Raw genomic sequence first — 26311 nt, forward strand, 5'->3', positions numbered from 1 at the left:
TATAATAAATCAAAAAAAAAAAAATTAGCCGGCATGGCAGCACACGCCTGTAGTTCCGGCTACCTGGAAGGCTGAGGTGGAAAGATTGCTGGAGCCCAGCAGCTCAATGCTAGGGTGGCTAGGAGCGTGCCATTGCACTCCAGCCTGGGGAGACTCCAACGTAAATAAATAAATAAATATTACAAAAAATTTTTTACAGCTAAGTTTGTATTATATTGGAATCTACTTAATGATCCATATATCAATATTAGTTATATTTGTTTTATTTAACTCAATATTTTAAAATAATGAAACAAATTATAAAAGCAATTTGAAAGAACAAACTGGAAACAGTTAAATAGAAATTTTAAAACGATTAATGTGGAGAACTGCCACTTACTGAAGGACTACTCGGTGATAACCTATGGCTAACAAACTCAGAAAGAGAGTTCCTACTTAAATCCTTTGATTTCTTTATTACATTGCCTAATGTAAGACAATATATGCTTTATTTAGATGATACACAAGATGAAAAGTACAAAATTACACCAGTGCTTAGAATTTTTAAGAAGTAAATTTTCCTATATGCTACAAAATATAATTTTTTTTTCACTTTTTATCTGGGTATCTTGGCATTTTGTGTAAATGGATTTTATACTCTATTTGTCAGGGGCTGTATTTGTGACATTCACAGCAGCTTAGAAAATGAACTACCTTGCCCTTATCGGTGACAAGTGGCCGGTAGTGGAGCCACCCTTCCTTGGCAGCATCACTGAAGACCTCTGAGGAGGAATCTTTTCTGGATCCAGAGTCTTCTGATGACTTTTGGCTGTCTGTGATCTATAGAAAAGGTCAAGTAAACAGTAAAATGTCAGTTTTTTTCATTTTTAAAAATATTTGCATATTGAAATTGCTTGCTGAAAAAGTCTTAATGTTCCAAGTGAAAGACTATTTTTTAAAAAGTTTAAGCTTATAAAATAAATGAGACAATTCTCAGTCTTGTTTTAAAAAGTGAACTGATTATATACCAACTACCAAAACCATAATACATGTCATTTTATTTTTAAAGTGTGAATTGACCATAATCATTTTTTAAAAGTCATTTGGGGAAAAAGTTAACCATTAAAAGGTAACAGAAACTGGGCTTGGTAGCTCAGCCTGTAATCCCAGCACTTTGGGAGGCCGAGGTGAATGGATTGCCTGAGCCCGCGGGTTCGAGACCTGCCTGGGCAACTTGGCGAGACCTCATCTCTACAATAAATCAAAAATTAGCCAGGAGTGGCAGCACATGCCTGTAGCTCCAGCTACCTGGAAGGCTGAGGCAGAAGGATCACCAGGGTCCAGCAAGTTGAGGCTGCAGTAGCCGGGAGCGGCCACTGCACTCCAGTCTGGGTGACAGAGTGAGACTCCAACTCAAAAAAAAAAAAAAAAAAAGCAACAGAAATAGTATGATTTTCCTGCTCTCATGAGTTCATATTTTAGTAGAAAAATAATGTAAAAAGCAAGAAAATGATTAGTTTATGAGTTATGCCATTTGGTGGACAAAAAACAAGGGTTGCAATCATGAGTGACTAAGAAACAACTATAAATTGGTGGTGCTGAGACAAGGCCCCTCTGAAAAAAATAACATTTGGTTGCAATCTGAAAGAAAAAAAAGGAGCCAGTCACGAAAAGTCAGAGGGAAGAGAAGTTCAGGGAGATTGTATAACTAATAACTGTATAGTCATCATTATCAATTTAAATGTTTGCTGATTAATGTGAGTCAAATAGCTAACTTTAGATCATTTAGGAAATGTGAAGGGAAGCCATTCAGTAATGAACCAGGGGGTACCATCATCTGACCACACCATTCAAAGATCTGAAAGCTACATGGAGAATGTACCTAAAGGGATAAGCACAAAAAGAGGTGTTACTGCTGGCATCCAGGCGAGGAATGATGGCAGCCTAGACTAAAGTAGGAAGAGTAAAGACAGGAGATTCAGGGGATGTTTTGGAAGCAGAGTGGTCAGGATTTAATATGGGGAAGAGTGAAAGAAATGAAGCTAATTCCTAGATATCAGGCTTGACCAGGTGGGTGAATGGCAGTAGACTTGGTGAGATGGGGAAAACTGAGGGATAAAGACGCTGGGGGTAATCAGGGCCTACTGATCATGGAAACCTTGAATTTCTGGTTAAACATTCAAATGAAGCTGTTATTTAAGCAGTTGCTTACATAAACAGCAGTTTGAGAAAGAGGTCAAGGCTAGCAATATAAACTTTGGGACACTTCTACATAAGATAATCTAGGAAATCAAGGTAGATAAAGAAGGGTCAGAACAGGCTCTGGGCATGCCAACATTTTAGATATTAGGCAGTGGCAGAAGAGCAGCAGAGGGGACTGAGAAGCAGTCTTCGAGGTAGAAGGAAAAGCAGGAAAGAATGACAAAAAGAAATCTGGTGGAAGAAAGTGTTTCAGGAAGGGAGCGGAAAATCACGTTGTATACTACTGAGAGGTCAAATAAGTCAAAAATCAACAAGGCCATTAGTTTCAGAACCTGAATGTCAGCAGTAACCTTGGCATGAGCAGTGTTGCTCTGACATGTGGGCAGAGAAGGGGTGGAAACTATAACTCATTTGTTCAGGGGTTTTGCTGTGAAAAGAGGAGAAAACAGGAGTAGTAAACAGGGGGTTATGGATTCCAGGAAGGGTTCTGTTTAATACAGGAAACAGGAATGAGCCATATAGAGTGAATGAGCCACTGGAAAGACTGGTTGTGCACTGAGAGAGAGGTGAAAGAATCCCAAGTGTGCCTGTTGGTTGCTAACAGGATAAGTTCCAAGTAAAATGAGATCTGAGGTAAGAATAAAGGAGGCGGAAAAGTGTGGGTATAAATGCAGGGGTTGATGTTTTTGAGAAGGTAAATAAGGAAATTCCTAACAGTTTCTACATCTTCAGTGAAGTATGAGGGGAGGAGAGTGGACACAGGGGGGCTGCAGGGGGTGGGGTTGAGGGGAAGGCATGAAATAATAATGTTGAGGATGGAAAAACCAACATAAAAACAAAATACAGAAGGTCTGCTGGGCAGTTAGATTTTTGGCTTTGGCACTGAATTGATAAAGTGAAAAAAACAAGCACAATATGTATGTTGTATATTATATATTTGATGAATATGCTTAGAAATTAGAAAAGAACATTATATACATAGTATGTTCCAAATGCACTTGACACAGAATAAAAGGTTATAATATTTAAATATTCAATATCTAATGGATAAAATAATACTTTTCTATAAAGAGCTAAAGTAAACTGAGTAAATAGAAGCATTTATCATTTGCCTGATAGTTTAAAAATATCTCAAACCAGGTGAAGTGAGGACCAAAGAGAGGCCTAAACTTTATCTGGTACAATGACTACTTATATACCTAATCCTAAATTGTACCCCACATCTTTAAAATAAAATTAATTTTTAAAAAACTTAAAAAAAAATTGAACACCCACCTTGATTCCCTTTAGACTAGATACATGCTTAAAGGACCTGTTGGAAAAAGCATATATTTTCAGTAAGTGCAAAAAATACCTTAAAGATGTAAGAATAATTTGACTATTACAATTAACCTTTCAATAATGAGCTGACATTTCATCATTACCATATAAATGTCCACTATTCAACATATGTGAGAAAGCCAGTTAGTTTTAGAAATACATAAACTCTTCATTAAATAGTAGAAACTTTCTTAGTTGATTTAGTAAATTAAAACTGTTTCTAGAAGCCAGGCTCGGTGGCTCAGCCTGTAATCCCGCGCCTTTGGGAGGCTGAGGTGAGTGGATTGCCTGAGTCTGCGGGTTCGAGACCCGCCTGGGCAGCGAGACCTCATCTCTACAATAAATCAAAAAATCAGCCGGGTGTGGTAGCGCATGCCTGTAATTCCGGCTACTTGGAAGGATGAGGCGGAAGGATGGCCGGAGTCCAGCAGGTTGAGGCTGCGGTGGCCGGGAGCGGCCACTGCACTCCAGTCTGGGCGGCAGAGTGAGACTCCAACTCAAAAAAAAAAAACAAACTTTTTATGCTTAAAGTGTGAAATTTTCTTATCCGTTTTTTTTAAGTCAAAGAAAAAGTTTCTCGGGCTGAACACTGGGCTTGATTTTATTCGTGAGCAGCTGCCACAGCAGTCAGCTCCAGAGGGACTGCTCCCTGATGTCTCTACTTATCCAGCTGATGGACGCCCTTAACTTGAAACAGGGCAGGAGAATGACATGGGGGGGGGATCATCAACTCCCTGCTCTCTCCCTCCAACTTCATTCTGAATGCTTGTGAGGAGAAACTGTTGCCACTGAAATGACGTAGGGTTTCAGGAGACAGGTGCACGTTAACTAAAGTAATTCAATTAACAAAATAATTTAACTTTTATTAGGATGCAATAAATTGTTTTGATTTTAATTTAAACTTCATTTAAGAAACAGAGTTTAAGATGTGACAGGAGATGTCACTGTTCCCTCAGAGACCACCTCAAACAACAAGGTCATCAGGAACAGATGTGCAAACACAATTTTCAACAGCGTCAGGAGACACTGCAACTCTAAGTACAATATACTAAGAAGGGTGGCTAAATGCATTGAAGTAAAAAATTGATACCAGAACAAAGAGAGGACACTATTATTTGCGTATCTCATAAAAAACTGCAGCATGCGTTCTCTGAGAGATCAAAACCAGTCTTCCCTTGTTTGGAATAAGGGGAGGCAGGGTGCTGGAACCAGCCACAGGAGCCCACTTGTCAGCATGGAGCATCAGAGGACATGAGAATGAATGAGGAGACACACTGGCCTCTGTCTTTGCAGGAAGCAGTGTGTAGCTGGTGTAGATGCAGGAGACTCTGAAATGCGGCAGCTACTCATATCTTTTAGTGAGGGAGAAGTAAAGGCTAAAATAGCTCACAAATCCAACCCTGTGCCATTAGGAACATTTCTACCAGCCTGGAACAGTGCCCACGCCACACCCCCCCCATACCTCACACAAACCTCCCTCAAGTAGCTGGTCCAGGAAGAACTAATTCTATTAATGTAAATAATAATCAAATGGAACCCTCAGGGGATCTTATTCAAAAATAACATAATAAAAAAGACAAACACTACCACGAGGATGACTTAAAGTAAAAAAAAAAAAATAATAATTTTTTTTGGACTTAAGTCCCAATATCATGAAGATGTCAATATCCTCTAAATTAATCTATAAATTAAACAATGTGCCAATGAAATATCCATAAGAATTTAAATACCAGAACACCTCATTCAAGGTTCAAATAGTAAAATAAACAAAAATTGCCAGAATTCTAAACAATTTTTATTATCAGATAAAAACATTATAAAACCATCATAATTGATAGAACCTGGTGTACATGAATACACAGATAAAGCAACTGAACAAAATACAGCTCTAAAATAAGACTAAATATGTACTATTTAGCACCTAAAGGTGATGCATCAGTGGGAAAGGGATGTGACATTGAGATGCTTCTGGAACACACCTGAGAGATACTGGAAAATGCAAAATTGGCTCTCTATCTCAGTAACTGGAATAAATCGATTCCAGATTATCAAAGTTCTAAATATATAAAAGAAGTACAAATTTAAGAAGTAAACATGGACTAATTTTGTTATAATTGTGGAGTCGAGACAGAATCTTTCAATGTGATTTAAAAATATCAAAGACCATAAAAATAAAAATATTTCCTAAATTTGACCACACAACAATTTTTAAACATTTTTGCATAGTTAAAAAAAATAAAACTAAATGGAAAATTCTGAATTGGGGAAAGACTTACAACACTTATCACAGAAAAGTACTAGTTTCCTTTATGTAAAGAGCATGTAGTAGTCAAAAAGAAAAAGCAGTGGGTAATGGGCCAAACATATGAAAAAGCAGTCTAAAGGCAGGCACAGTGGCTCATGCCTGTAATCCCACCACCGTGGGAGGGTGAGGTGAAAGGACTCCTTGAGCCCAGGAGTTCAAGACCAGCCTAGGCAACATAGCGAGACCCCCATCTCTACAAAAAATAAAAAAAAATTACCCAGGTGTGGTGGCATATGCCTGTGGCCTCAGCTACTTGGGAGGCTTAGGTGGAAGAATCACCTGAGCCCAGGAGGTCAAGGCTGCTGTGATCATGCCACTGCACTGCAGCTTAGACAACAGAGTGAAACCTCAACTCAAAAAAACACACAAAAAAACTATATGAAGGAAAAGGAATATAAGTGTCTCTTAAATACAGAGGGTGCCAAAAAAAAGTAAACACATTTTTAAAAAGGAAAATAATTACTAAAGTTTCAATATTCAAAATATACTGATAACAAAAGATGAATATGAGTCACATTTGACTTCAGTAATCACACACTGTTACCATAATTCAACTTGAAGAAGTAATACATAGATAACATTTCTAAAAATGTGTATATATATTTTGGGGCACCCCCAGTATATCAGAGGTGTGCAATTGATAAAAATGTTAGAGATTAAAACTACAATATGTTACCATTAGATTTACAAAAAAAATCCAAAGTTAAATAATATACTATGGTTATGAGAATAACAGCAGCAACTTTTGTATATTGTCGGCAGGGCTGTGATTTGGTATGATCTTTCTGGAGAGCAATTGAAAACAGATGTTAAAATAAAAAATATATGCACTCCTTAATATAACAATCCTATTTCCAATTATACTCATTCACACATGTGCTAAAAACCATGTACAAATGAAGTATCATTTGTAGATAAGATCTGATCAATCTAAATGTCTATTAACAGGATATAGAATATTGGTTAACTATATTATGGTACAAGTATCCAGTGGAAAATTAAACAATCGTGAAAAAGAATGAGGGAAGAATATATGCACTGATGGATTTCTAAGATCAGTATATATACCATCTCATTGACTTATAAAAATAATTAGAATACAACACATACATATATTTATGTATATGTTAAGTGTATGGGTGATATTATACATAGAATACCTTTAGAATTTTACAGACAAAAATAGTAATTTAGTTATGTCTGAGTTATACTGAATGGCTGGATGCCCTGGGGTAGGAGTACTTAATACTTATATATTTTTGTATGTTTGTATATTACTGATTTTTTAGAAATTATTATTATTATTATTTTTTAGAAAGCAGGATTTATTGAGAAGACAGAAAAACTCCCACAGTAGGCAGGGACCTCAGGGGATTGCCCTAAAAATTATTTTAAAAATTTAATCGAATATGTAACCAAGTAACAACTTTGATTTTATTTACATGTCTAAACCATAAAGTTAGAAAACATGATACATCATTAAATTTAATATGTATATATCAAAGTCATACTGAACACCCACCTACATACAAATATTTAAAATAATACACTCAAGACTTACAATTTTGCATCTTCTCTGTAGTCATCCAGACCCTCATCATATGATTTTGATCTTTCCGTCTTTGAGTTGGGCTGGGCATCCAGGCTGGGCGGGCCAACTGTTTCTGTAATTAAAATCCAACATTAAGACATTTACAAGTGGTTCCCTGACTCTTCAATGGTGAAAAGCTCAGTTTGTCACACTATTCTATGTGGGAAAACAGAATAAAATACGGTTTCCATAACAACTCTTTACGCATACCATGGTCATGTGAGAGTTGACGACGAATTAAGGGAGCGGAAGTTGTGAGGCTGGGAGGAACTGTTGCTATGGAGGGGACTTGAGAGGTAGAGGCTGAGATAACAGCAGAAGCCGAGATATGTGCAATGTCATGATCAATGCTAGGGCTAGTTGGTTCATCTGTAAGAAAAAGGAAAATAAGTATTGGAATATAAAATGAATTATTTATTAATAATAGAACTCATAGTCGATAATTATTATTAAAAAGATCAGATATAGATTTTAACACTTAACCACTAAAGCACCAATAAATGACATATTTAGTCTGCTAAAATCTACTTACATAGACATTACTCTAGTAATTCCAAATCTGAGAACATGGTGTAAGAAATTAAATGACTTGCTTCTACCAATCAAGTAATCACTAACTGATAGTCAAGACACCAAAGTTTGTAGGTATTCAAGAACCTAAGCCTATCAACCAAAGCAATAATCATACACCACCATAAAAGAACTAGTTTTCAAATTTCAAACGTACCACAAGTTATTATTTCAGGAAAGTGAACAAGGTGACTCTGCTGAGGCTCAGCGTTCAAGGTATCAATTCCTAAAACCTTTCTTCCCATTCATCCCCTCACAAGTGTATCTTCAGTTTTTGTAGAAAAACAAGAAAGTCCAGTCTATAGTTGCCAAAAGAACTTACATAATTCCAGGGTCATTTATTCAAAATTTTTACTCTTGTAAAAACATCAGTGATTTAAATTCTAATATTAAAGCAGAAGAAATGTAAGAGGGTGCCAGACCTATAATCCTTAAAATTAAATTAAATGCCCCATAATGAAACTCTTTAAAGAATAATTCAATAATTAACTTAATAATCTGTATTTTAATCAAGAGGATTAATAATATATATAAAATTATTATATTTCAATTTTAAGGCTACAATCAGAATATTGTGGTATCTTCCGTGTATTTCCTGTTTTTGCAACTTTTTTAAAAGCAGCCCTTTATATTTTAGCAAGAGAAAACATTTTTGAAAATTTCTCTCTAGGAACCACTTTTACTAAGTACATGAAAGCTTGCTATCATATAGTCAGTAAGAATATGATAATTCCTTTTCCAAAACCAAGGAGATACTGCTAAGCTTTTAAAGACAAGCTTTTAAAAAGACATTCTAAGCTTTTAAAATTAATTCAATCAGGATAAAAATTTAATTTTACTACAACTTGTATTATTTTAAATTGTCACTAGGATTTTAATTATCACAAATTTAACCAAGTTTCTTCAAATGATAAGGTGCATAAAGCAGGTGGGCCTTATGGAATTTCCAGGCCCACAATTCCCTTATAGACTCATGAATCTGGATGTGAATGGGAAAATACTATATTCTATATATTATCTGACTTATGCAGTATTAATAAATCTTTCATTATAATGGGATAAATCTTTCAGAAGAATGAGTTTATGCACTGCAAAGTGATTGAAAATATTTTTATATTTATTTAAAATATCATGGAGTGAAATTCAAATTGGGCACGAATTAAGCATTAAATAGAATTTCAAAGGCAATTTTGAGATTTTGTGTCCCTGGATTTCCTGGTGATATTCATTCAATCTCTTTTGACTTACTACAATTTGGAGAAAATCTTTGAAACACACTGGATTAAAATAATCTCTTTCAGTATATGTTTGCAAAAAGGGGAGGAAAGATAGATGTCACCTGTTCTAGAAAGTAGGATTAAATGGAGGTGGCATGGGAGAAGAGACGAACATGGGGCTTACCCATTTCAGTATTGTTTGCATGCTTTAAGAGAAATACATTTTACTGATATGTTAAAGAGAGAAAAGAAAAAGCTAGATATACTTTTAAAACACACATAATTGGGCGGGCACGGTGGCTCACGCCTATAATCCCAGCACTTTTGGGAGGCCAAGGTGAGAGGATTGCCTGACCTCACAGGTTCAAGACCAGCATGGGCGACTTGGCGAGACCTCATCTCTACAATAAATAAAAAATTAGCCGGGTGGGTGGCACATGCCTGCAGTTCCAGCTACTTGGAGAGTTGAGGCAGAAGGATCGCCTGAGTCCAGCAGGTTAAAGCTGCGGTGGCCATGAGCGTCCCACTGCCCTCCAGCCCAGGCAATAGAGACTCCAACTCAAAAAATAAAAATAAAAAAATAAAACAAAACACATTAATTAGATCACCTCATATTTATGGACTATACTAATCCAGTTCTTTTAAAAATATAAAATTTTTCTATTGTTTTAAAAATAGTTTATGTTAGGGTTAACCCAGATGTTAAAACCCCAATTTTCACATACACTCTAATTATTACCAATGAACAAATTATGCAAAAATAAGAATTCAGGTTTATCTCATTTTTCAATGTAATAAAATAGGTATCATTTAGTTGTCTAAAGAAAAAACAAAAATTTTAACTCTCATATGTAAACATTCAAAACCATATGCAAACATTCAAAAACATTTTCAAATAATTTCTAAATTTTTAAATAATCAAACTTAGATATTCTGTCAGATGAAAATAACCAATCATCTTTTTTCTAGGCATGACACATACTACATTAAGTAATCCATGCAAAACACATTTATAAACTTTTAGGGCTATAAACTTGCTATTAGAAAGTAGCATCGAGCCAGGCGTGGTAGTCAAGCTACCCAACATTTGGGAAGCTCGAGTCCAGAGGTTCGAGACCAGCCTGAGTAACATGGTGAGACCTCGTCTCTACAATAAATTTAAAAATCAACCAGGTATGGTGGCACATGCCTGTGGTTCTAGCTACTTGGAAGGTTGAGATGGAAGGATCCCCTGAGCCCACCAAGTCGAAGCTCTGGTGGCCGTGAGCATGCCACTGCACTCCAGCCTGGGAAACAAAGTGAGACACCAACTCCAAAAAAAAAAAAAAAAAGAAAGGAAAAGAAAGAAAGTGGCATCGGCCGGGTGCGATGGCTCATGCCTGTAATCCCAGCACTTTGGGAGGCGAAGGCGAGAGGATTTCCTGAGCCCAGGGTTCGAGACCAACATAGCAAGACCTCCTCTACTATAAATCAAAATTAGCCAGGCATGGTGCTGTGTGCCTTAGTTCTGGCTACTTGGTAGGCTAAGGTGGAAGGATTGCCTGAGCCCGGAATGTCAAAGCAGCAGCAGTCTGCAGCATGCCACTGTACTCCAGCCTGGGCGATAGAGTAACAGACACACATACACATCCTCTATCATAATTCATGTTAAACTATATAATCAGAGAACCAACTTAAGAAATAAGGCCTCCATTTACTTTTTTCACTAAGAGCCTCACAGTTATGATAAAGAAAAAGTGGAGAAAAAGTTGCTCCATATAAAAATTCAGTGTGGTCACTATTTCTTAACCTGTAGAAAATATAGGCCTAAATATCCACAAATTTTGCCTTACTTTTGGAAAAGTGTTTTCCAAAGGTAGAGAAATAACTTTTAAAATCCTAAAGATAGCCGGGCTCGGTGGCTCGGCCTGTAATCATGCACCTTTGGGAAGCTGAGGTGAGTGGATTGCCTGAGCTCGTGGGTTCGAGACCCACCTGGGCAGGCGAGACCTCATCTCTACAATAAATAAAAAAATTAGCTGGGCGTGGTAGTGCGTGCCTGTAGTTCCAGCTACGTGGAAGGCTGAGGCGGAAGGATCTCCAGAGCCAAGCAGATGGAGTCTGTGGTGGCCAGGAGCGGCCACTGCACTCCAGTCTGGGCAACAGAGTGAGACTCCAACTCAAAAAAAAAAAAAAAAATCCTGAAGATATCAAAAATCAAAAAAAAATTAAACAAAAATCCAGGGGGCATATTGCGAAACTTTACGCATAACTGTTAGTTATTTTTCTAACATGAAGAAAGAAGGGAAGCCCTTATATATAAAGGGCTGTCATAAATAAGAACCATTAAAATCAAAACAGAAAGAGTGCAAAGCACATACAAGACAACTCATGGAAAAAATACAAAAGCCTAATAAAAATGTAAAACTAACTTGTGAAAACCTATTAATGAAATAATCAAATAAAAGAAAGGCAAAACAAGTGATACATAACTGTTTTTCATCACATAAACTGACATGTATTTTTACCCAATGATGATCTTATCCTACTTGCTCCTCCTCGTGTTCGCAGGATAACTTAGAGAGACTTTGTCTATGCCCATCTTGCTCTTAAGGTTAGATGGAACCCACTGGAGTGGCTCACCTTCCTGTAGACAGGCATATGATCTAAGTCTAACCAATAAGAAGGTGCTACTCCTCTCCAAACACAGTGACTGGCCAAAGGGGAAAACCAAGACCCAGTCAGGTCTCCTTAAGGTACCTCCAGATTTCCACAAAGACACCGAGAAAATTACATTCTTTCTCTTCCTTTATTTGGGGAACAGTAACTGTAAAATTTAGCAAACTGTTGTCAGTGGCCACCTTTTCTACCACGTGAAGAAAAAACATCTGAATTAAGCAATCAAAACTGAGAAACAGATTCACAATCTTAACATCATCACTTGAGTGTCCAGATCCAGCCATGCATGGAACCAGGTGTACCCCAAAACTTCTTAGCTGTGAGCTAATGTTACTTCTTCGCATGAGCTAATTTGAAATAATTTTCTATCATTCGTAACCAAGAGAATTACAACAAATATAAATGTAGAATACAATGCATTTCTAGCTCCCCTTAACAAACATCCATCTTTTCTTGTAACACCCAATATCCAGTACTACAGGTTAGAGCACAGAGCAAAAAAGGCCCCATCTGCAATGAGCCAAGTTATGAGGAATATTTCTCAAGCTGACATAATTACTAAGAAAGAAGCACATAATGAATGTAGTTTATATCTTATAATTGTAGTTAGGAATAATTTCATGTAACTGTAAAATTATCACAATTTTCAACATAGGTTGTGGCAGAACAGTCAGTTCCTTGACATAATTTGGCTTTTGGTTTTATCTCTCCTAGGAAAAGGTAATTGCCATTCTCTCCAAATTACAGCATAATAATCGAAGGCATATTAACACTATATAATATTACTTTTTTTTTTTTTTTGAGTTGGAGTCTCACTCTGCCGCCTAGGCTATAGTACAGTGGCACGATCATGATCACCTCAGCCTTGACTTGCTGGGCTCAAGGGAATCCTTTTGCCTCAGCCTTCCAAGTAGCTGGAACTACAGGTGTGCACCACCACACTCAGCTAATTTTTTATTTATTGTAGATAAGAGGTCTCGCCAAGTTGCCCAGGCTGGTCTTGAACCCCTGCACTCAGGCAATCCTCTTGCCTTCACCTCACAAAATGCTGGGATTACAGGTGTGAGCCACCACACCCGGCTTACGTATTATTTCAATTATGGAATAAACTGTATATTACAAGAGGAGATTAAGTTTATATAAGTTAGAAAAAATGGTGACTAACATACATTATATATGTAATCCCAAAATAGTAAGAGTGTGTATATATCTGTTACTAGAAATATGGAAATTAAACAAACTGTTTCTGTTACAACTCCTATAAGAAGGAATATTCACTGCAAATGGCCTAAAAAGGCAATCTATAGCTCAAGCAAAATATATGTTTAAAATTTGATATTTCCTCATTCTTAGGAAATGGGGAATAATTTAAAAAAAAATCTAAATGTGGCAAATATCCTTTTCTTTTATTTGCCTTCTGGATATATACTCAGTTTAAATCAAAGGAAGAGCAGTTATGCAAAGTTAAATGATCTTCCCAACAGCCAAGCATTAACTTTTCTTCACAAGAAACAATTAATTAATCTTTGACAATGTCAGTTTTTGCTATTTTTTAAAATCAAAGTTAAGCCCTATGAACTACATTCATCCTAAAAAATTAAACTCCTTAGGCACATTTTAATTAGCTCCATTAATACCAATTACTGAACATCAGGTGAAAGGGTTGATAAAAATGGCATGCTCAAGAAACTCCATTTACATTAAATTTAAAAGGCATGGTAGGCAGAATGTTTAAAAATGATGCAATTCACATAGGCTTCTAATCTCTGATCATCAAGGGGCAGACTGACAGTAGGCTCACTAAACATTTTCCACTAATTATAAATAGAGTTCTTGAAGCAAAAAGTCCTGTTTTCTTTTATATAAATTGATGAGGGATGCCATCTCCCAGTTCAAATATACCCCCCTTTTTTAACCATACTTTACTACTACTCAAATAGTGGGAGCAAAAAATAACTAAGTTTAAGTACCAACTGGGGTCATATTTTGGGGAAAAGCTGATACATGAAAAGGACTGTAAAATGACGAATTAGAGAATAATATCTCTCTTTATTAAAAGACTATTTGCAGCCAGGCACAGTGGCTCATGCCCGTAATCCCAGCATTTAGGCAGACCAAGGGGAGAAGACTGCCTGAGCACAGGAGTTTACAGCTAGCATGGAAAATATAGGGAGACCTCGTCTCTACAAAAAAATGTAAAACTTAGCCAGGCATGGTGCCATGTGCCTGTAGTCTCAGCTACTTGGGAGGCTGAAGGGGAAAGGATATCCTGAGTCTAAAAGGTCAAGGCTGTGGTGAGCCATGATGGTGTCACTCACTTCAGCCTGAGTGGCAGAGAAAAACTAACTGAAAAAAGACTATGAGGGGACACCAAAAAACCTGGAATTATCTTTTGGCGGGCAGGCCCCTTATAGTACATTTGAAATTTGTCCCTCCAGAAGAAATGGTCAAAAGTTTTTATCTAGAAACTTTGATAAGGTTGTGTCATGATTTATGGAAGAAATACCTCAAGTTGTGGCAAATAGGTGACGGGTTCTTCCACCATGACAACGTACCTGCCCATACCACGTGCACTGAGTGCTGAGCCGTCTTTGACCAAAATGGTATGATGTCCGTGCCCCATCCCCCTCCTATTCACGGGATCTTGCCCCCAGCAAATTTTTTTTGGGTTTCCACCAGTGAAAAAAGTCCTCGAAGGGAAAACGCTTTGCTGAAGTGCAAGAGGTGAAAGAAAAAGCAGCAGGAGCAATAAAAGGCATCAAAATTGAGGAGTTCAGCCGGGCTCGGTGGCTCAGCCTGTAATCCCGCGCCTTTGGGAGGCTGAGGTGAGTGGATTGCCTGAGTCCGTGGGTTCGAGACCCGCCTGGGCAGTGAGACCTCATCTCTACAATAAATCAAAAAATCAGCCGGGCGTGGTAGTGCATGCCTGTAATTCCGGCTACTTGGAAGGCTGAGGTGGAAGGATCGCCGGAGCCCAGCAGGTCGAGGCTGCAGTGGCCGGGAGCGGCCACTGCACTCCAGTCTGGGCGACAGAGTGAGACTCCAACTCGAAAAAAAAAAAATTGAGGAGTTCAAAAAACAGTTTTGAGCAGTGGAAAAAGGGTCTCAATAAGTGTATTGCATCAAATGGAGAGTACTTTGAAGGTGACTGGAGTTTAAACAGATAAGTATAATATACAATTTTTAATAAATTCTGGCTTTTTTTTCAATCCCTCCTCGAATTTGCTTTTCAGAAGGACTCAATCTAGATTCATATAAAAGAGAAGCTGGGATACTCGCTGCACCATCCTGCGCTACCATTGCTGGCACTGAGCCTAGCACTCCCAAAGAGAAGCTGGGTATAAGGTGATCATCAACTCTTCCTTTGGGCAAATTTCAGGGAGATAAGTCCACCTGATGGACACTGTACTCTAGCTACAGTTTACCAGATTTAACACTTCTAAATTGTCTTAAAGTAGCAGTACCAATGAGGCCGTAACAATCAAATTCAATTGAATGTAGGCCAACACTGACCAAGCACACACATACTGGCCAACGCTGGCATGAGAAGGAAAAGGAGTAATAGAAATATGGCAAAGCACAAGAAAATGAACTTGAGATGAAACACTGGATATGAAGACTGGAGTTGTAGTGTTTTGTTTGCTTTTTAGTTTTTTGTATTAATAGTTAGAAGAGTGGTATAAAATGTAGAAGTCAGGATTATAGAATGCATTTTAATACTTGCTACTTATTGTCAAATTACTTATGAACCGTTAGTCAGTTCTACATTCCATGTTTACTTACAAGAGAAGTTAAAATTTATTGATTTTTCAGGAGCTAATTTATAAAGTGTATATATGTAGGGGGTAAACATAATACTGTTAATGGCTAATATTATAAATTTAAAAACAAAATGGCTTTATTTCCATTTTCCTAGGTCTTTATGGCACAGGAGAAATATTAGATGTTAAATGAGTAAAACAAAATGTAGGAAAAACTTTCTTTTTAGAAGACATTAGTAGCTCTGTATTATAGACAACTATATAAATGGATTGGCTTGATTTTCTGATATTTTGGGAATAAAGCCAAGACACTCTAATTTTTGCATTGATCTGTTATGTTTTTCAATAATAAAAATAATTATTAAAATCACAGGGTATAAAATTCTGGGTGTGACAATACAAAAGCAAACCTTAATTTCTTTTTTCCTTTTAATTTAAGTATCCTATAAAACAGCAGCGTATAAACCAACATTCCCCAAAGTATGTTCTATGGTACACTAAATCCATGAGATATTCTAAATAAAAGGATTTATAGTCAAACACTTCTGAGAAAATTGCATTATGGTCTGCCTAGAAAATTCATAATATGCAATAGCATATTAATGATTGTGAGAAGTCCTACGGTGAAAAAAGCGTGTTTACAACTATGTAAACCCAGCATTTCTCAATTAATTTGATCACTAAACCTTTTCTTAATAACACTTAAAATATAATGAAATTAGTGTTCTTAAAAAGTACTTTGGGAAACACTGTAAATAGTCTCTTTACTCCATTTCAATGCTGGAATCTACTCCACTATTCCCCCAAAATACTAGATTGTCAAGAGAAACATCTATGGCCCAGATACAGTTTTAAAGCCCAATAATAAAAGAACTTCAAAATTAAAATCTCGGAACTTATGCCTAATGAAATGCTGAAAGTTCTTTTATTGATCATATTTATATATTTAACAGCAGTCTTTAGAGCAAACTGACAATTTTTTTTTTTTTTTTTGAGTTGGAGTTTTACTCTATATCACCCATGCTGGAGTGCAGTGGCATGCTCACAGCTATGGCAGCCTCGACCTGCTGGGCTCAAGTGATCCTTCCGCCTCAGACTTCCAAGTACTGGAACCACAGGCATGTGCCACCATGCCCGGCTAATTTTTCTTGATTTATTATAGAGATAAGGTCTCACCATGTTTCCCAGGCTGGCCTCAAAGCCGTGGGCTCAGGCAGTCCTCTCACCTCAGCCTCCCACAGTGCTGAGATTATAGGCTTGAGCCACTGTGCCCAGCCAAACTGATAATTTTTTTGGACTGCAAGGCTAACAATAAATAATTATTAGTGAATCACAGAAATGGGGCAAATATTGATGCTCTGTTCTGAAAATTATATAAATACTAAAACTAAATTACTTTCAATGCCTTTACTTCAAACAACATTCAATTTTATAAGAACCATAAAAATGCCGTGGAAACTTCAGGAGGCATGGTGTTGTTATTCTATCCCAGGGCTCAGAAACTTTGAAGATGCTACATCTACAGACAATAGTCACATGAAGGAATGAAGTGAAATTCTATGTTAGTGCCTCAGTTCTTAATTCCACCCTGTTCCACTGGTTCTGTATAACTGATCCCATAGTTATCAGATGCTGGATACTCCAGTCCTATGAGGCACACAAGAAATACGTAGACTATAAAGATAGTTTTGTGCTTGATAACTTTTAAAATGAATGCTTCATAAAAGATACTATTCACTAGAAATTTTGAAGAAGACTTTAATACGTACTCAAAGTCAAATAAGATCAGAACTAATTAGCAAACACATTTTATTCTTAGTGAATAAAAAGTTAAATAATTTTCATCAATCTTCATGCATATGAAATTATATAGATCTTTATATTTTAGTCAGTCTTCTTTTTAATAACATAACTGATTCTTTTTTATTCCTATACTTCATAGTAACTAGGAAAAAATAACAGAACCAGCACATTTTTTACTATTCTAATGCAATCTGATTATATCATTCTTATTAATGTTAAAAGAAAATATGCCACTATCCTGGTAAGATCTCACGGAACTGTGAAATACAGCCACTGGTTGTAGGAATTTTATGTTTTTTAGAAAAAAAAAATCATGATACAATAATTAATCCTCAGTAATTTTCTATAAAATATCTATTCGAGATGATGTATAAGGTTCCTTCAAAACAAAATTCTATTTGCTGAGCTTGGCCATAAGGGAACACAGATAGTAATGTGAGTACATTTTAGGCTGAGATTCCCCACAATTTTTAAAATCTGAATATATCATATTTATTTAAAATGTAAGTTATATAAAACTTTTTAAAAACTGATTTGGATAGAATCACCTGACAGCCCAAGAGCTTGATACCCCTAAAAAGAAGTTCCTCTGGAAAAGAAAAATCCTGAACTATTACTCAAAAGCATATTGTAAAATGATGGAGAACTCTTTTCATAAACCCATGGAGTACCATGGTGAGTAAAGGGGGGCCTTCCTGGGAATACAAGGGTCCTGCACCATGCACCTGCAGGGTCACTCTTCACAATGCAGTCCATATAAATGGTGCGCTGTGGGATGAGGCTGAACCAGGCAAATCTAGAATCCCTGTCTCTACCACTTAATAACTGTGTGACTTTAGGGGAGTTATTTCACTTCTCAATACCTTAAATTTCTCATTCAAAAAAGATAATACCAAGGGCATATATCATAATTCTGTTAGGAATTAATGTCTAGGAGTTGCACAGTAATTATGATGAAAACTTTCGTGTTGTTGTTTCACTTTACATTTAACTACCCTCTCAAAATTATGATTCATCCACTGTCTCAACAAATACCTCTTGAATGCCTTCTTTAAGCCAGGCAGTGTGGTGGGCATTAGGGACAAAGAAGTGAACCAAAGATTTAAAATCTCAATTCTCAGGTAGTTTATGTTTTAGTTCTACTGAGAAACATGTAATAAAAAATACAAAATATGTTGAGTGGAAACAAGTGTTACGAAGACAAAGGAGCTTAAGGGAAAGAGAATGTCAGCTTCTGTCTGTGTTGGGGATACCTATTTTAGACAGGTTAGTCAAAAAAAGCTGCTTGAATAAGATAATATTTCAGCAAAGACCAAAACGTAGTGACGGAGAGAGCCGCGTGATGATCTGTGGAAGGCGTTCCAGAGCTGGGGAACCAGCAGCGCCAGCACCTGCAGCAGAGCATACTTGGCACGTTCCTGGAGAGCAAGGAGGCTTGTGTGGCTGCAAATGGGGTGTAGGCAGAGGACCATAATAGGAGATGGAGTCAGAGAGGCATGATGGTGCGGGGGGCAGGCTGCCAGAGGGCCTTGCCAGCCGTGGTAGGATTTTGGATTCTATTCTGGGTGAGATGAAAAGGAAACAGGATTCTGATCAGGAGCGGCATGATTTGATTGACACTTCTACCGCACCACACTGGCTGCTGCGTGGCGAGCACACCTGGGGTGTGAGGAAGCAGGCAGAAAAGATCTGGCAGAACAGGTGTTACAGACTGTGGCACACGCGCACTTGTAATTTAAGTACATTTTCCAGATTTATTCCAGAATCTAGTCTTTTGTGGGTGTGTGAGAAAGCAGGATTTATTGAGAGGACAGAAAAGCTCCCACAGTGGGAGGGGATCTGAAGGGGTTGCTCCATTCCAGAATTTATTCTAAGACAAAGTAAGTTGACAATGAAGAGGTCTTTTCTCTCAGCCCAAGTTAAATTTACAAAGAAATAAGCTTTTGAAATTAAAAGACACTGCTTACATAAAAAGTTGATTACTAATTATCAAAACTATTCCACTTGGTTTTTGACTCACAGGAATCAACAACTAGATACAGTTGAGTTTGCTGATTCCCTTGGCCCCACACAGTAGGAATTTGCTTCATCAGAATAAAAATTAAAAATGAGCACTAGGTACATCAAATTTAATATAAAAAAGAGAAAAATTGATACTAGAAATAATTTTTGAAGAGAGTAAAAGCTTACGGCTCTGGTGGAAGCACAGCTTATGAGGTTCAGAACAAACATTTTCAAATTACAGTGTAAGATTGTTTTGTGCCTGTTGAACTAGAATACTTTTCTGGAAAGATTTCTTAAATATTCAACCTGGTAGCCAATGACTCTAAATGTGCTCACCTATAAATGGGATGGAAGCCAAGGAGTCGCCAGGCGGACTGGTGCTTGACGCTTTCCTCTCCTCCATTCTTTTTATTTGGACCTCTCGGCGCGCGTCATTGGGCAGCCAGCAGGTAGTGTCCGACCCAGTCTCCTGGTCGTTTACCGCCAAGATATAAGACTGATGCCTTAAAGGCTGTGGTGTCTGGCGACCAGATGGAGGTTTTTCTCTTAGAATGACAGTTTCTTTACTATCTAAAGTATGTGACTGCTGAATTTCAGGGTCTTGTGAATTTAAATCTTGATTCCTTTGACTGACAGATAATTCTAAATCTGAAGTGCCAGAGTTCTCACTCATCTGAGGGGGAGGCTTAGTAGAAGCTCCAGATAAAGAGGGGGACTTCCTGCTCTCCACTTGCTGATCGGTGGCATTTTCAGTTCTTACCCATGTCTGCTGATTCAATAGACTGTTTTGATGCAAGTGATTTACCGGTCTTTGGTCTTTGATAGAAACAAATGAGTTCTGGCTGAATGATGGTTTTGTGACATGCGTAGAAGGCGCTTTCACAGAATTACTTCGGACTTTCACAAGAGGTGACCTGTCTTGTGAAATATCCCGAGGCACTGACATTCCACAAGTACTTTGAAAACTTCTGTTTGACTGTAGTGTTTTCAGATCTGGTGGAACTTTTTTAAACTGCGACCCAGATCCCATTCCTCTGCCACTTACTCGCCTGTTATCAGAGTTAACAACACTAGGAGCCACAGTAAAATTTGAACCTCGAAAAGATTTATGAATTTCTTGTTGCCTGGGTCTTTCATGAATACCTCGCCTATCGTCCTGTTCAGTAAATCCACTCCACTTGTAAGTCTGTTTTCGCTCTCCATTTGAATCTGGTGTTTGACTTTCAGAATTGACATGTTCTAAGGTGTCACCCTGCCCCTCAATATAATCCCATGAACGAGTCCTATGATTACTAAAACTAACAGGGGGAGATGTCAGTGCTCCTTGAGAGGCACTTCTTGGACAATACTTCATTAGCACAGAATCCTCCAGTCTTTCTTGGGACACGCTGCGCTGACGGATCTGAGCAGACTGGGGCACTCGATCATGAGAGGTGCTTCGACGTCGTACCTGCAAAGTAGTGCGGCTGGGTACCACCTGGTTATAATCTGCCGTGCTCTGAGATGCTGCTCTTAGACTATCTAATCTTTCTTGAATTGTCCGACAACCTATGTGCAAGCGCCTGTTATCAATATACTCTTTGTATGTTTTATAGTTTTTCCAGTCTATGTGCTGATGGGAATTTGGTGAATAGTGATTAACAGGTACAGAAGGAGAATCCACAGCTTGAATTCTACTGCTTGAGACTCCTTCTGAAGGTCCACTGTAATTTCCGGATTTAAGTAAAATTCCAGAAGGTTCCAATGATCTGGAGCCTGTAGTCTGATGAATTAGATGGGCAGTGGGAACTGACGACGGTGGTGATGTGGTTCTTGACGCTGTTTTTAAGGAGGTCTGCTCATTCATGCCATACCTTACTTCTTCAGTTCTATGGGAAGGACCTGTATGGTTGTTTCTACTGGATAACAAATCCACAGCCTTCTCAGAAGGCATAATGACAGTCCGTCCACTTTCATTGCAAACACACACTGCTGTGTTTGATTTTGCAGCAGCTGTTGGTGACGGAGGCACTTGTATCTCCATTCTGTAGGCCCTGCCAGGTTGTGCCAGCACTGGTGTGCTGGTTTGCTGTTTGCTCAAGGATGAGTCCAGAGGAGATATTTCAACTGGCTGTGCCGTGGCTGTGGAGGCAGATGGCAGCCAGGGATAGCAGATTGGAGGAGGTGCAGGTATATTGCGGGCATTTCCACTGTAGGCTTCATTGCCTTTCAGGTAGGCATCTTGTGAATATGCCTATGTAGAAACGAAAGAATCATTTGAAATTCATAAAAAGGAGTTCACTATTTGATTTTACTATGCCCTACATCTTGTTCCTGAATGACATTCACTATAGGATGCATGCAAATACTACACAAGGGTACTCTACAAATCAAGGAAGAGCTAGTCTCTCAGAAATCAAATAAATTATAGAATTGCAAGAAATATAAATTACAAATGCCAATTTTCTCAAAAGATGTGAAACACACTCAATTTTCCCCCAACCAATTAGATACAGCTAAACTGCTTTTAAAATTCTCCTCATTCAAGCTTTCTGATTTTTGAGCAGTCGACAAGTTAAATGGCTGCCTAAAAATCCTAGCAAAAGAAGGTTCATTATCTTTTGCCCCAGAAAAGTTGAAAATATTAAAAATTATAATAAAACATTTTTATTTTAAGTACTACTACTATGATAAATTAAACATAATTTATTGAAGTGTCTTGTCAATCATTAGAATGCCCCAAAATAATGCATTTTAATAAATTAAGCCCTTCATAGTCATAAGTACTTTGATATTTAAAATAAGAAAATAATATGCATGTTTAATAAGTTAAGCATATATAATAATGACAAAATATAAAAAAAGGTCATTTGTCTTTCTGTATATAATTTATATTTTTATTGTAATTTAATACAAAAGTATATTGCATAAATTTATTTGGTCTCTTTTATCTATAATTATAAAGAGACATTTCGCTCTTACTAACAGGCAGACATACAGGTTAAATTATTTTATATCAACTGTTTGTAAAATTATCCAGCAATATTTTTTAAAACTTAAGAATAACTGAAATTAACCCCAGAGACTTTACAAAACAAAGCTTGTCAATGCAACACAGAACGATGTTCGGCATCTGAGACAGTTAGGTGTGGTAACACATCTTCCCCTGGTCAAAACAAGCTTAACTCAAGACTATCATCATATCCTGTCTTTGCATTCGACAGCTTGCAAAGCTCAAGTGCAGCCACAAACATAACGTAACAGTGAAGTAGTAGGAAAAGGAAGAGGGTGAGATACTTAAAAAAATACTGATGCAGATAAATATTATGCTTTTACATCAGTCATGCACAGGATAAAAAAGAAATCCAAACATAAAAATAAAAAAGGAAGATGGACACCACAGATCACAAGCACATTCTGCAAATTAGTAAGATTAACACTATGGAAGGATTTCTCTAAGCAAACTTACAGTTTTAACAAATTGGCTCATTAAAATCTCTATAAAACATGACTTAAAAAGCAAGGAAATGGCTACTGTGCATTTCTTACCAGTGCTGTGACATCCTTTGTAAATTGTAGCTAGCAGAAAATAGGAAAACATAGTAGAAGCTGCTTACTGATATAAAGACAAAATCATGTTGTCATATTGATGCTGGATACGGCAAGCTAAAAATACATCTATACTGATTTCTCTGGAAGGTACCAAGAGAGGTAAAGGGCAGTGAAGCATAAAGAATAACTTCAGTATCCTTATGAGCATCTTTCTTTCAGGCTTTTATCTGGTTCTTGTTTGATGTGTCTACAATTCTTGAAAGCAAAATACATCTGGTGACATGCATTCCTAACAGATATTTTCTTCAATATGCATGGCTGTCTGCTAACGTGCTACAAAGCTTCCCTTCCACAAGAGCAACGTTGATGTCTCTCATTTCCCCTGAGCTTCTTCCATCTCTGCTTCCAGATGACGAAATGAATGCTCTATTATGCATTTAAAATAGTACAACCTCCTCCTTCCCTGGTAAATCAGAGCATAACCACAAGCTGTCAGCTGACTGCAGCTGCCTTCACACTATGATTTGGGGGGAAGACTGTTTTATTAAGTAGGTTTTACTCAAAACTTAAGATCTTTTCACACTGTACCTTTTGTATTATTTTATTCGTTTGCCAAAATAACTATAGAATCACACATTAAAAAATTGCTTCCAGAGTAATTCTTGTTAACTTAAAATAAATACTAAAGAACACAGTCCAGAATGCAGTGAGAAATTAAAGCTAAGTATATGACATACCAAGCCTATCTTTTTCAAGCTGATTATATCCCCACCAATACTTTTCTGTGACAGGAAAACTGTTTGCATGAGAGAATGCTATACTCTCTGGTGCAGTATTACCCACAGCATGCTTGTGTAATTTTATGTACCACCTGAAAAGGAGGACAGGGGTTGAGGGAAGAGGTCCCTACGGCCAGCAATGTAGGGAGAGGTCGCTGGCCAAGCTCCTTGACTTCTCAAAATCTATACTACATTAATGTCTACAATGAAACTCGAAGGGAAAGTACAAACTTATTCTCCATGGATACTATTTTTTTTCCCAGAGGTTTTAACAAAACGCTGTTCTAGAACGAATACCTTAACGATACCTCCTTTATTCAAATTTGTGGAAGAATATTGTATTTTAATAATAGAAGTAGATAACGAGCTATTAAACACTAGAAAATTTTTTTTACATACTTCAGATATCTCTAAGAATTCTATACAGTAATTCTAAATATTGAATGGTTTATGGTCACGGGTGCCCACTTCTGGGTTAAGTTATGACAAGAGGATCCTTAAGTCTATAAAAAAAAATGCATGCATTAACACAGGGCTGACTAAATAGAATGTCTCAGAAATACAGTATTATTGTTTAACACAAGCAGATATCATTGAAATAATACAATATGAAGCCACTCAAGAGCATTACTGAATTTAGGCTGGGTGCCATGGCTCATGCCTGTAATCCCAGCACCTTGAGAGGCTCAGGTGAAAGAATTGCCTGAGCCCAGGAGTTCAAGACCAGCCTGGGCAAGACCTCGTCTCTACAATAAATCAAAAAATTAGTCAGGCATAGTGGCACATGCCTGTAGTCCCAACTACGTGGAAGGCTGAAGTGAAAGGATCACCTGAACCCCGGAGGTCGAGGCTGACATAGCCGTGATAGTGCCACTGCACTCTAGCCTGGGCAACAGAGTGAGACTCTGACACAAAAAAAGAGATTATTTCTGTATTTTCTCACATATTCTCTTAGTTCATGAACATAAAAAAGCTTGCTTATTCATCTTTATTTCTATCTATTTACTAACTTATCACTTCCCAATTAAGTTAGGAATAGACAACATGCATCTTAAGGAATCCTTTTCTCCCATGATGCCCTTAAGTGTTCTCCTAAAAAAGACCAGCTGCCTACTTCAAAGAGGAAACTATGCACAGGGACTTGGGCAAACATTGCGGCAGGTCATCTGGAATGGATCACAATATGCAGCTCTGTGAGATGAACTTCAACCCCAGTTTATATTCTGGGAGCAGAACAGAAACTGTAATTTGCTTAAATCTGTGACTGTGTCAGACTTTCTGTTGAGTGCTTGGTCACAAGGTGCCAATCTTTCCTTGAGTCATGCTCTGACATATCAGTGTTTTAACTACCCTTTGCAGAACTCAAAATTGTTAGTAGATGCCAATTAAATGGCACAAAGTATCATTTAAACAAAGTAACTTACATTCTTATACAAAAATGTCAAAACCATTCTGTATTGATATTTGTCTGAAATGGAATTGTCTGGAAATTTCTGACAGCAATGTCATAAGAATTGCATACTCAACTATTAATAATTTTGAAATTTAGTTTTAAGCCCACAAGGAAACTTCACAACATAGGAAGGTGTTTTGGTGGAATTAGGCAACACTTTTTACATTTTTCTCAGTTGACTACCTCTTATGAATTCAACGGAATATGGCAGAACACTTTTAGCCAATTTTCTTCACTTAGCTCTTTTATATATCACTGCACATTCTTTCTGGAGCTTCCTTTGCCCTTTTACTTAAGCATTACATCTTACAGTGGTTTATAGCTTATATTTTAAAATTGGAGATATCCCTAATCAAAATAGAATAGTAGCTGCCCTATCATGCTCATTAGATCCAAAGAGCTCTTAAACCAAGGTGGAGGAAGGGGAGAAAATAAGACAGATGACACATAGAATTCTTCCTTATATGATAAAAGTCTAATCACCAATGTAGAGTGTTAGGAGGCAGGACCTCTGGGAGGCGATTAGGTCATGAAGGCAGAGCCCTCATGCATGGAATTAGTATCCTTATTTAAAAAAAAAAAAAGAAAAGAAGAGAAAGAAAGAAAGAAAAGGGAAAAAAAGGCCCTAGAGAGCTGCTTGGCTCTTCTGTCAAGTGAAAGACACAGTGGAAGGCACGATCTATGAGAACATGGTCCCTCACCAGACACCAAATCTGTCAGAGCCTTTAATGTAAGAAATAAATGTCTGTTGTTTATAAGCCACCCGGTCTGAGGTATTTTGTTACAGTAGCCTGAAAGGACTAATAGAGTCAGCACCATTAAGTACCTGGATGGGTACGACTATTTCATTCATGCGCAGACATTTGATGGGAACAAAACCATTTTGACTTTTTTCTAAAATGAAGAAATACTTTTTATTTTACAATAATACCTCAAAAATATGAACCTGTCTAAGGTATCACAGTCCACAGTATTAAAAAATATTCTCAAAATTACTAAAATCAATACAATATTATTCATATTATTACTCTAGAAAATATATGTTGGTTTTAAAAATGAGGCTACCAAGCACAGGATTGCTTACCGGTGTTAGTTTAAAAACATAATGAATTATTTTTTTACTTCATACTTTTCAACA

At 37.3% G+C, this 26311-nt stretch overlaps 1 protein-coding gene across 4 annotated transcripts in view; it reads right to left on the reverse strand.

Moving 5' to 3' along the window:
- ARHGAP21 (Rho GTPase activating protein 21) overlaps nt 1–26311 on the reverse strand; it is an 81705-nt gene that overhangs the window by 38061 nt on the left and 17333 nt on the right. For 3 of the 4 annotated variants that reach the window (XR_503940.2, XM_008052304.1, XM_008052303.2), the window contains exons 7-12: nt 22939–22968; nt 19747–21643; nt 7608–7766; nt 7368–7470; nt 3457–3493; nt 694–819 (exon numbers count right to left, since the gene is read on the reverse strand). Coding sequence is in view for 3 of the 4 variants with exons in the window: in XM_008052304.1 (XP_008050495.1) it covers nt 694–819; nt 3457–3493; nt 7368–7470; nt 7608–7766; nt 19747–21643; nt 22939–22968 (2352 nt within the window). In the remaining variant the exon portion in view is untranslated. The remainder of the gene's footprint in view (nt 1–693; nt 820–3456; nt 3494–7367; nt 7471–7607; nt 7767–19746; nt 21644–22938; nt 22969–26311) is intronic. The other variant, XM_008052305.2, reaches the window with a different exon arrangement.

Source organism: Carlito syrichta, unplaced genomic scaffold (genome assembly GCF_000164805.1).
Source record: "Carlito syrichta isolate Samal-C Ts95f unplaced genomic scaffold, Tarsius_syrichta-2.0.1 Scaffold271701, whole genome shotgun sequence".
NCBI classification, from domain to species: Eukaryota; Metazoa; Chordata; class Mammalia; order Primates; family Tarsiidae; genus Carlito; species Carlito syrichta.